Source organism: Phoenix dactylifera, chromosome 7 (genome assembly GCF_051530095.1).
Source record: "Phoenix dactylifera cultivar Ajwa chromosome 7, Ajwa_hap1_PhDact_Kaust_v1.1, whole genome shotgun sequence".
Classification (NCBI taxonomy): Eukaryota; Viridiplantae; Streptophyta; class Magnoliopsida; order Arecales; family Arecaceae; genus Phoenix; species Phoenix dactylifera.
Genome location: NC_143196.1, coordinates 33,806,835 through 33,818,433, shown reverse-complemented (window position 1 = coordinate 33,818,433; position 11,599 = coordinate 33,806,835). Strand labels below are relative to the sequence as shown.

General features: G+C 37.7%; 1 protein-coding gene across 12 annotated transcripts; it reads left to right on the top strand.

The window, feature by feature from the left end:
• Nucleotides 1–1,324: 1,324 nt before the first annotated feature.
• LOC103714020 (phosphoribosylglycinamide formyltransferase, chloroplastic) lies at nt 1,325–10,705 on the top strand. 12 transcript variants are annotated; one of them, XM_039127079.3, is made up of 7 exons: nt 1,325–1,454; nt 5,128–5,208; nt 5,375–5,834; nt 5,973–6,084; nt 7,934–8,110; nt 10,068–10,194; nt 10,333–10,705. In XM_039127079.3, exons 3-7 carry the CDS (start codon nt 5,438–5,440, stop codon nt 10,444–10,446), a joined length of 927 nt encoding a protein of 308 aa, XP_038983007.1. In that variant the 5' UTR covers nt 1,325–1,454; nt 5,128–5,208; nt 5,375–5,437; the 3' UTR covers nt 10,447–10,705. The 12 variants fall into 12 exon arrangements, with proteins under 12 accessions (XP_038983007.1, XP_008799342.1, XP_088557955.1 ...); XM_008801120.6 differs by having other exon boundaries at nt 5,372–5,834; XM_008801119.6 differs by having other exon boundaries at nt 1,326–1,474.
• The last annotated feature ends 894 nt before the right edge of the window (nt 10,706–11,599 follow it).

Sequence of the window (11,599 nt, the reverse complement as noted above, 5' to 3'; positions counted from 1 at the left end):
TAGCCTATGCAACATAACAACAGTTGAACACTTAATCTTCTCATTAAAGAGCTATAGAGTTCCTTTCTAATGTGCACAATTTTTATGAAGGTTACAAGCCAGGCATTCAGTGCTCCCTCAGACCATGCTCAGTCATGCTAGCAATGGTCCAAGCATGAATTAATCTACTCACTCAATCACTGATGATAAAACAATGAATCCTTTGATTTTGCTTTTCTCAAAAGGAAAAAAAAAATCGTGCCTCTAGGCCTTATTAGCTTGTGGGCTTTGTAAACATTCAAATTATAACTTTCTGGTTAAACAAGCACAATATCCTCGTGCATTGTAGCATCTCTCTCCAATTTTCTCAACAATCTTTGGGTATTTTCATAGATCATAAATTATATTTGTAACCAAAAATATAAGTTATCGTGTCGCACTATATTTTTTTTAAAACTATATAAATCATCATCATTCTCATCATGATCATCACCTGATTCATTATGAACAATAGAATATATTGTTTTAGCATCAGTTTTTATAGTAAACTTACCATATTTTCATGATACTATATTAAAAAGGGCAAAGTTTAATAATTTTTAAAATATTTAGCAACTTTTGTCGTTTATTATTCACTATTTGAGTAGCTAATATTCTGTTTTACAGGAACTACCATATAGTGCAAGCCATTATATGAGCATAAGACAAACCATAACATGTCTTTTAATCTTTTGGACAAACAACATCTTCTATTAATTAAAAAAATAGAAAAATACCTTTCAAAAAAAGAGGAAAAAATCGAAAGAAATAACATTATCCACTTGCAAATTTTTAATGCTACTAGGATGATAAACCTAACCCAATAAAATTTTAAGGGGCTAGAATAATTCCTTTAGCTATTGGTAAATAATAAATGCATAAACCCATTATTCTATCATGCGAAGCTCTCATGATAAACTTCATCCTTGAGATCAGCGGGCATTTAAGTTCAACAAATTTTGCTATAGTATTTTTTGAATTCGGCAATTAAACTCATATTAGGCCTGATAATTTGTAAATCTAAATAATAAATGAGTCCCCTGTCAGGATTCTTAAACCCCAAAACAAGTTATGTTTGAAGTCTAGAATTTCATGACCTAATAGGATTTAGCCGTTAGTTTATCCCTTATGTGAAAAATATGAAGATGTTAGAGTCGGAGTCAGAGTCGGAGGAGTCGGAGTCGGAGTCCAACGGCGGAAATCAGCTGTTCACGACTCCTAAAGCTCCACCCTCCCGCCGCTCCCTGATGTCACGAATCCTAAAGCCGGACTCTGTGAATATAACGTCAGCACCCCGGGTTAAAATTAAGCGCTTCCCGGTGCGTGCTGCGCGAGGAGACCGGCCCTTTAAACCCTAAAACCTCTTCTATCGCTTCCTCTAATCTTCGTCAAACCCTAATCTGGTGCCGCTGAGCGGAATCCTGCCCTCAATTCAGGTCATGCTTCCTCTCCCAAGGTATTCTGAAGCGATCTTGATGAGGGTTCGCGGATTCCTTCGTCTTTTTCTTACTAATATCTTTTTTCTGTGCTTTTGATCCCCAATTTGTGCCTTTTTCGAATTCATTATGATTGCGGGTTTTCACATTCGAATTTGCTCCAAGAACCTGAATCTTGATGTATTTTTTTTTTACTTATTCAATTGGTATATTGTTCTTCGTGTTAATGTAATCCCTGGTGGGCAGTTTTGCTGGATTTTCTGGAACCTTGTAATGCCTCATAGTTTCGATTCTTATTTTTTTTTAATTTTATGCTTGTTTGTTAATTTGAACCATCGAGATGCATATGCTAAGCGTTCGGAGATTGATATGATCTTGAATTTATCAAAATTGGAATGGAGGGAGAACGGAAAAGATCACAAGTCATGATTTGGACCCTTGAATTCTATCGGAACCTGAATCTGGAGAGTGTCGGAATGGCGAGACCGTCAAACAATAGGAAGTGTAATTTTAATTGTTGCTTTTGGTTATGATAAACGTATTTAGCTTTGATTGCTAACATGATAGTTGTTGAGTCGGGCTCATAACGCTGGATTCATGGGTTCTGACAGTAGGTCTCTAATTAGCTCCCAAAAGGAATTTACATATAAAAAAGCCAGGTGTCTTGAGGTCAGTCTTCCTCCTCCCCTCGATTTTTGAGGGATTTTCTCATTCTAAATTCCCTTCGGATCGTTGGAATTCACTATAATTTCATCGATTGGATCTTAGATCCTGTTCTTTATCGTTTCTTTTTTCCCCATTCCTATTTTCCCCCAATTTGTCCACCCTAGTGGTTCTTCAATCGATCGGAGATTGTTGAGAGGCGAAGAGTCGCTAGATTTTGATTTTTTTTTTTTTGGTGGGGGGTGGGGGACGGCGGTGTCTAATCGAGATTGGAGCCGATGGATATTGTCGGGAAATCAAAGGATGTTTCACTTCCGAAAGGTGAGCTTTTTATTTGATATATGGATCATACGATGTCGATTTAGGGATTTATTTTGAGAATTTCTTATGTTTTCTATTATTTCTGGTACTTTTATGGTGGATCGGAATTTTTTTTGATTTGGGCATCGTTTATTGCTTTATATGAATGGCCGTGTGATTCAACACGGAAGGCATGCACGAACGACTGAGTAATGTTTATTAATCCCGACCGTATCATGCAAATTTTGAGTCGATTATTAGGACTTGGAGAGGGTACAACGTACCATGATCTATAGAAAGTAAGGGGATAAGCATCGAGATATTGCCGTTTACAGAAAGTAAGGAGATAAGCATCGATCCATGGAAGGCTCAATTTTTATTTGGTTTATCTTGGGGCTGACGTTTTCGACTAATCAAACCCTAATTCACCTCTTGAGTCCAAGTGCCAAGGCTTTGACAGTTTGACTTAGGGGTGCAAATGGGTCGGGTCGGGTCCTGAGTGACCCCGATCCGACCCAATTTTTTGTTCGGGTCCTGATTTTGGACCCAGACCCGACCCGGTTGAAGATTAGGTCGGGTCCTGTCGGGTCCGGGTCGGTTGCTAATTTTTGTGCTTTTGAAAAAGAATCTGGGCAAATCTAATTTGGTCATATCATAATTATGAGGTGCTGGGTGACCCATGAATTTGAAAGACTTGCAATTGACCTCTAGTCAAAACAGATGACCCATGACTTACTAAGTCTCAAATTTCATATCACACTATTTTTTATCTATATGACTGATTGGACGGAACTTGGTGTCTCCCTGCTCCCCTCTTAGGAGGACAAAAAAAATCCTAGACCTTCTTCCAAAATCCAATTCCATTGCAGAAAACTGGCACATGACCCATATGTAGTTCAGTGTTCCCTCACTTTCTCCCTTCAAAAGTTAAAAGAAACAAAAACCAAAAAACAGAAGGAAAAAAAAAGCCAGCTACCGAGACACCAGAAGTATCAACAGTGTAATAGATCAAGAGAGAATCCTGACAGGCCGAGGTTCCTTCGGATTCTGTGAACCTATGCTTGTTGCTATCCTTCCACACTTGAACCCTACTCTCCTTAGGGCTTTTCCTCCTCATTGGCTGGCATTTCCCATCCCTTAGAGAAGAATAAGGCCATGGGAGCAAGCTAACAAGCCCCTAAGAAACCCATATCTCCTTCCTGTCTGCCTTGAAAACCTGCCATAAATTCACTTAAAAACGACCAATAGTACCACCACCCGCACAAAAAAAAGAAGAGACTCTCTTGCTTGTTATCACAAAGCAAACTCATTTCTCTGAGCTTTTGCTGGATTTTAGGTGGCTTTGTGCAACCTTTATCCTTATTTTGTTTCTCTTTTTCTGTTTCCATTACCACCAACTCAGTGCTGTTAAAGCCACCTCCTTAGCATGATTTCTGGTCCTTAGACAAGCCACCTTCTTTCCAACTCAAACCAGCAGTCCTCTCTCTCTCTCTCTCTCTTTTCGGGGCCCAAGAGATTCTGAAGCAGAGCACAACTGTGTGGAGCTCCTGTCTTCTTCTTCTTCTTCTTCTTCTTCTTCTTCTGGCACAAGAACATACCTGAGATAGCTCCCATTCATTAAAGAAACCATCTTGGGTCTGCTTCTCTGGCTTTCTTGCTGCTATACCTGTCCCGAGTTTAATCCAAAAGCTTGAGAGCTCGGCGTTTGGGTTTCCTTCTGTTTTGCTCATTCTCTTCGGGTCGTTCGGGTCAATCGGGTCCAGATTCAGTAAACCAGACCTGACCCAGAAAATGGTTCGGGTCCAATTTTAGGACCCGACCCGGACCCGCGGGTCCTAAAATTTGGGTCGGGCCGGGTCTATGCGGGTTGGGTCACGGGTTGGCCCGACCCATTTGCAGCCTTAGTTCGACTCATCGCCGCCTCCTTTCGCCAAATCCTAGTCTCCACCCATCCGGCCACTCGAATCCCTGTGCCCAACCCACCTGCGGCCCCGGCTGGCTTCGAACAAGAGGACAAGAAGACGCCAGATCAGCACCTCAAACTCATCGCTGAAGGTACACACCGATCCCGTCCTCTCCCATCTCCCTTTTATTTGATTCATTGGGATTGGGTTCATTTGTTTCTTCTCTCCTTCGAATACCTTTTCCTTGTCCGCAGTCTTCCTCCATCATTCTCTACTTCCCTATAAACATTTCCTCGGTTTCTTTTTTCTTTTTCTTTTGGTTATTTTCTTTTTCTTTCTGAAAAAATACTGAGAAAAGAAAATATTCATTTGTTCTGTTGTTCCTTCAAATCCCAAATAACTGCTCCAGTTCGTTTTCCAGTCCAGTTTTAAAATTATTGAATTTAATCCCAAATAACTTCTCAATTTCAAAAAGTTTCTTGGCTAAATTATGTTTTTATTAATTTGATTATAGCTTATTCTGGTTCTATAGGAAATAAGGCTTGGGTGATTGTGAGGATGGTTCTCAAATTAATTATGATGTTCATGTTTTTCTCGTGAATTCTTGATTCATAATGGGCAGTGATAGTACTGCAAACTTTTAGATCTTTAAAATACTAAAACTTTCTAAATGCTTGTTTTTTTTCCTTTTTCTTTTTAAAATTGTATAGAAATTTGAATTATCACATGATGGTGAACACAAAATAATGCTACGAAAAGTTAAACGCTGTGCTAATATGAATATCATATATACTTGGATTTTATAGAACTTCAAGATATCAAGTTCAAATTGGAAGACATGAAACTGTTGAGACCTGATTTGCTCCCGACCTTCCCACAACAACCCAGTTGAGTGTTTGCTAACGTCTATTGTTGACATATGATAGTTCAAGTGGTAGTTATTTTGTTCTTATTAATCTTGGATGCTCTAAACAATCTGGGAGTATGATTCGACTGTGGGACTAATAATTGCCTCTTATATGTTGCCTCAATGGTCCTCTTTTACCCTAGAAGTACAATAACAGGGCACTTGTATAGAGAAGGGCTTCTGGTTGGCACATATTTATCATTGATCCAATGGAAGCTCTAGGCTCGACTTTGGGAATTCAGGTTTCTTCTGGCACAAATATTACCAGAAGGCAATATGGACTGTCAACCTTAAGATCGCCATCTCAAAGTGTGGTTTCTTCATGTTCTATTCCATACTGGGAACTAAGTCTTGAGAAATCCTGTTTTGCTTCAAAGCTGGCATCGCATAAGGCAGAGAGGAGCAAGGGAGATTTTGAGTGCAGAAACACTATTCAGGAAAATAAAAGCTCTGTTGAGACTGAAGATGGCTCAGGAACTCCTCTTCGAAGGAAAAGACTTGCAGTTTTTGTCTCTGGTGGAGGTTCAAACTTTAGGGCCATCCATGAGGCCACAGTAGAGGGATCAGTTTATGGGCATGTTACAGTTTTGGTCACAGATAAGCCTAGTATGTTCTTCTCTGATTACTTCCAGTCCTTTAAAGGAAATGAAATTGTTGCTGTTTTATTTAATTAAATTAAGCAACAACTTTTTATTCTTTGGCTTAGAGAATCACTACCCTAGGTTTGTTGCAAGTGCTTGACAGGTTGTGGAGGTGCTGAACATGCAAGAGATAATGAAATCCCAGTTATTCTGTTTCCCAAGAGCAAATCCACACCTGAGGGGCTGTCGCCAGTTGATCTTGTCTCTACTTTAAGGTGAATTTACTCTTGGTATTCATGCTTGTATTTGTGCTCTCATATATTATCACACATAAACTGATGCATTATCATAATCAACAAAGGGCAGAAAGTAAGAAAGAAAGAAAAGAAGAAAAGAAAACCACCTACAGGTGCTGCACTACTGAATCTTAAATTTAAACTTTTCTAGGCATATGTATCCAAGAAAGGTTTAAGGATATGATATTGGAGTACCTAGCATACGTTCTATGATGTTCAGCTAGTTTAGTTGTCAAAAGCTGAAAGCCGTCATATAGTTTTGAGTTTTAAAAAGCAGTCGAATTAGAAAATTAATAACTAAGCATGATACTCATGGAAGAAATATGAAGAGGGTTGGTGTACACGAGCGTAAATAGTTGGAATAATACTTTTTCTATATGATTATGAAAAATACCAGGCATTATTGAGATTAGAGTTATATAACATAGGTAAAAACAACAGGCGATATCCCCTAAGTATGGCATTGTCTGAGAGTTTTATAGCCAATGCCAACCCCTTTTAACTGGGAGGTGCCTAAAATCATTTATTACCTCTCTTCAAGTCTTTTTTGACCTTCTTTTTCTTCATCTCTTGAACCTATACTTAGAGCCTTCCCTCACAAGGTTGTGTCTAGTCAGATGGTTTATTATCACTTTATCTTCTATGGTTATCATTTCAGCCCTTACACTTTAATCCTTTTTGAACTCTGTCTGCCCTCTTATCATATCCACTCATTATCATTGCTAAGCTGATTTATCTCACCAATTTGATCCATAATGTGAAACACAACTTGTAAATGTATCATTTAGTTGAAAGCTCAGTGATATTTAATAATCACATTACATAACAACCTCCAGTTACATTTCAGTTTGTTCTATTAGTTAGCTGTATTTCATTTTCCTATTTTTGACTTGTGGACCACTCATTATCCTTGGTGTTCGATCTAACATCTGGGTTTTGCATTAGTTGAACAACTTGCATTTAGGAGGTATGTTTATATTATGTTTGCCGTATAACACGTCGTTAGTCTATTACTTACCAGATTTTATTTCATTTTCCTTTTTTAACTTGTGCACCTCTTGAAAGCACATACTAAAAGAATTCGTTATTTTCTGGGTGTATCCTTGGTCTTTGATGGACCACCTGGGCAGTGCATCAGTCAACCAGCTTGTTTCTAGTAGGTACATTTATATTATGTTGCCATATAACATGTATATGGTCTTTTTTATTTATATGTCATTAGTCAGACGTGGACCTAGCATATGCAATTTTTTTGAAGAGGCCAAGCTCAAAAACTAGCCCCATGAAGGTAAAATATGGACCAGAACTTACCTCAAGCTCAACATATTCACATTACTTATATTGTGAGGGATAATCTATCCGGAGGCCATATATTATAATATTGCTGCCCATTAGTTAATCTTTTGGATTAATTCTTAACAAATTGTAATTTTAAAAATCAATGGTTGTAACTTGTAGACATGCTAGACTACATTAGGTGCAACGCTTCCAGAAAATATTCACAACAACATATGCACTCTATTATGGAACCATGACTGGTTTTTCCCAAACAAATCAATGGCCAACAACTGCCTCACTGCTGTGAGGTTGGCTAATTAGTCATATCACATTACACACGCGCACAATGAAATTTGGTAATGTTGGTAACTTAAAAATGGCCAATATTATTTAGTTAATACTTAGGTAATACTCCTCTTGTTATAAAAGTCCGATAGCATGTCTTATCTTTGCACGCATTTCTACTTTTATATGCTTGAATTCTGTAATACCTAAATCTAAGTTCTATGCTCTATCTGAATTATATTATAACATTCTTTGTTGCTGACAGGAATTTTGAGGTCGACTTTATTCTTCTTGCTGGTTTCTTAAAACTTATACCCGTTGAATTGGTTCGGGCGTATCCAAGATCTATATTAAATATTCATCCTTCTCTTCTTCCTGCTTTTGGGGGCAAAGGATTTTATGGTTTAAAGGTGCATAAAGCTGTCATTGCATCTGGGGCTAGGTGCGGTAGTTTCTTATAGACTTGTACTCTAATCTTTAAAGAGCAGAGCTATATCTATGAAAATTTTTAATTTCCTTCCATATTTGTCCATGGTTTGCATCAAGTAGTTTTAGTAAGCTTATTAATTCCTTCACTTTGATCATCCTTCTGACAACAAGTTTGTTGTTATTAAAATCTTCAATATGCTTACTTGCCTTTTTATCTGCATTGTGACTTTATCTCAAGCAATTTATTAGAAAACTGCCACATCTAGTATGCAAGAGAAAGCTGTCTTATATCTGAATTCACCATGATAATTATATTCAAACTGACCATGATGGTCATATTTTAGAAATAAAATTGGGTTAGAGATGCATTATGTAAATTAATATTAGTGTTGGCAATGTGGGCAAATAATTTTTTGTTTGGGTGAGAACAATTTGTGACTTTAGCACGACAGTTTCACTAAGTGCTTTAAGTAATTCACCTTGATAAAGAACAGGAACTATTTATTTAATTTTGTAGAGAATGTATACATGAAGGTTGATTGACTATTCTGAGAGTTCTTCCTCATGTCTGAGATGATACGCTCATTATTTTGTAATCTTGTGCGGGTCCCTTTAAGATTAACCTTTATATGCTAAGATCAATTAGATAAATTGTTATCATGTAGCTCACTTCTGCTGCACAGGTGAAGAAATAGCATAATGTTGGCCACTTTAAACATGTAAGACTAATAAAGGTTTTGGCCTGCAAGGCCCATTGAACTTGACGGGTCAAATAAGAATTGGTTGATATGCCTGCATGACACCTACCCTGCACCTGAAAGTTGAGTAGATTTACAATTCCATTCTTCTTGGGCTAGAGGCGAGCATAAGCGATGATTGAAGGTTTGCAGGTAACTTTGTGTTACATGCCAATGAAATTAAGTGCAACTAAAATGGATATGAGGTATTAACTCATGTCAAGTTGCATTGATCAAGTTGGCTTTGTAAAGTTTTCTTTACGAAGGATGTCTGTTCTCTCCACTCTGGCCCGTCTTTCCACTACATGTCAGGGCTGAGCATGGTATTTTTTTCTTACATCTAATGCATACAGGGAGAATGTACTGAGGGTGTATGTCTTCTAGATCAAAGATTATATCTGTAGTTATGATAATGGATTTTACAGGTTCTATTCTCATAAGATTTATTAGGAGATAGATGCATAGTAAAAATATGTTAAAGAATATGCAGCTCCTCCAGTTATATATTACATTGAATAATCTACAATGTCCCCTTTTCTTCATGGAGCATCCTGGTTGAGTTTTTTCTGATAATTCACAATTATAATCCCTGCCCCTCTCCCCTCCTTCACCAGCATCTGTTTCTATTATATGACTTTTATTGCGCATACATTATATAAATTTAAAACATCCTGGCTTGTGTTTATGATGTAGGGACAGAAAGAATCTAGAAATAGTGGATTTAGACTTTCCTATAATATTTCGACACTAGGAAGCATTAGCTGTTCTTGAGATAGGATACTGGGTTAGTTCCATTAGGCATTGGGGGAAAAATCCAGTGAGAGTTATTGGAGTACACATGATGGTCTTTGTAAGCGGGACTTCGTTGAGTTTGTTGTGCTTTGTAACAAGCTACGAAGGATGTTCTGCTCAAAGACACTATTAACTTTTCTTTGCTGCATGGTGAAGCTCACTAGCATCGTTTCTGATGCTAACAGGGTAGTCTCTATTTTCTTTGCAAATCAAAATGCTTAAACCAATAAAGTGGTAGTTTTTAACTCCTGATTGCTGCCATCTTACGTTGCATTGGATCAAGAATCACCTCTCTGTACTTGTTTACTCTCAGTTAAGTGCATTAACTTCAATTAATTGAGAGTAATCATTATTCGTCCCTTTCTTCTGCCTCCAATAAAAGGTAGATGCGCTTCAACTTTCTCGTCTTTTAAATGATAACCAAATTTCTCCAACTTGTAGATATTCTGGCCCCACAGTTCACTTTGTAGATGAACATTATGACACTGGTCGCATCCTAGCTCAGAGGGTTGTACCTGTCCTGGCAAATGATACTGCAGAGCAGTTGGCTGCAAGAGTCCTTCAGCTGGTATTGTATTTGTTTGTACCGATCAGACTTAAGTTTGTAAATTCATGCATTCATATATATTTTATTGGAAAACAGTAGCAGTTCTTTTCCCCTTACTCCTCCTTTTTGGACATTTCACATGGCTATTTGCTATTTCAGGAGCATCGAATCTATGTGGAGGTGGTTTCAGCATTGTGCGAAGAGCGAATTATTTGGAGAGAAGATGGAGTCCCTCTAATTCGAAGCAAGGAGAATCCGAATGGGTATTATTAACCATATGCTTGAATTCATCTGTTTTGCTTAAGGAAAAATCCCAAGTATGTCTTTTTGGGGTCATGATTTATTTTTTCCTTACAAGGAACTAAGAAAGCTCATGCTTTTGCCAATTTTGATAAATTATTGCTCCTTTTTTATCCTTTTTTTTTTCTGGGACTATATTTGTTTTATTTCGACCCTTAACATATCTCCTGAATACCCATTTGTGTTACTTACCTGACCAACATAAATTTAAAGTGGAAGCATTTTGGTATCATGAGACGGTAACATCCACCTTGAACAGGTTTTGGACATCCCAGTGTATATCTTTTCTTATGCGGTAACAATTTTGTTGACTTCTGCTATATTAAAACTGCTTGGTGATTTTATGCTAAATTTGAAGCTCAGCTTGTTAACATAGTTCAAGGGCAGGTGGCCTGACATCAATGCAAACCACATTCATTAGATTTCATGCATTTCCTCCTATTCTTCGTTTTAAGTTTTGCGGTGCTTTTGTTGAAACTTGATTCTTTCCTAGAGTTGTGAGCATATATTGTACATGGAGCAGGGTAAAAAGTCTTGTGACTCTTTAATTGATGTTGGAGTTGAATGAAGCTTATCTGCTGCTGGTGTGGCTCATACGGTGGCTGTAATCTTGTAATGTTTGCCCAACAACTAATTACTTTATTTTTAGTATTGTTATCAGAATAAGCTCAGCATTATTCAGCGGCGCCAAAGAAAGCTTTCATCTCACCAACCTATGATGCCGTAGTATCTACCAGCTCGTTCTTAATTCTTCTAGGCCAAAATAGTGATTTTAAAAAAACCGTATGGCGAAACGAAAGCATCTATAATTGTAGCAAATGAAAATTTCAGAGTGAAAACTCTCGCTGTCATTGTGACAACCCAGGCGGCAACACCAGTGAGACCATTCAATGTAGAAAATTAGTACCAGTCCCAGGGAACCGGACTGGTACTAGTTGCAGCGAGCAAGGACTCAGCTGTTTTGGAACGCCATTCCTACTTATTTTTTTTATTTGAAAAAAAAAAAACCATCGCTCCTTTCTGATAGAAGGTAGAGAGAGAGAGAGAGAGAGAGAGAGAGAGAGAGAGAGCTTGACAGGGTGTTTTTTTTTTTAACAAAAAAGAAAGGAATTATTGGGACGTGATC

Coding starts and splice junctions, on each gene's coding strand:
- LOC103714020 (XM_039127079.3), top strand. CDS start 5,438: ATGGAAGCTCTAGGCTCGACTTTGGGAATTCAGGTTTCTTCTGGCACA. Junction 5,835..5,972: donor TTTGGTCACAGATAAGCCTA/GTATGTTCTTCT, acceptor AGTGCTTGACAG/GTTGTGGAGGTGCTGAACAT. Junction 6,085..7,933: donor GATCTTGTCTCTACTTTAAG/GTGAATTTACTC, acceptor TGTTGCTGACAG/GAATTTTGAGGTCGACTTTA.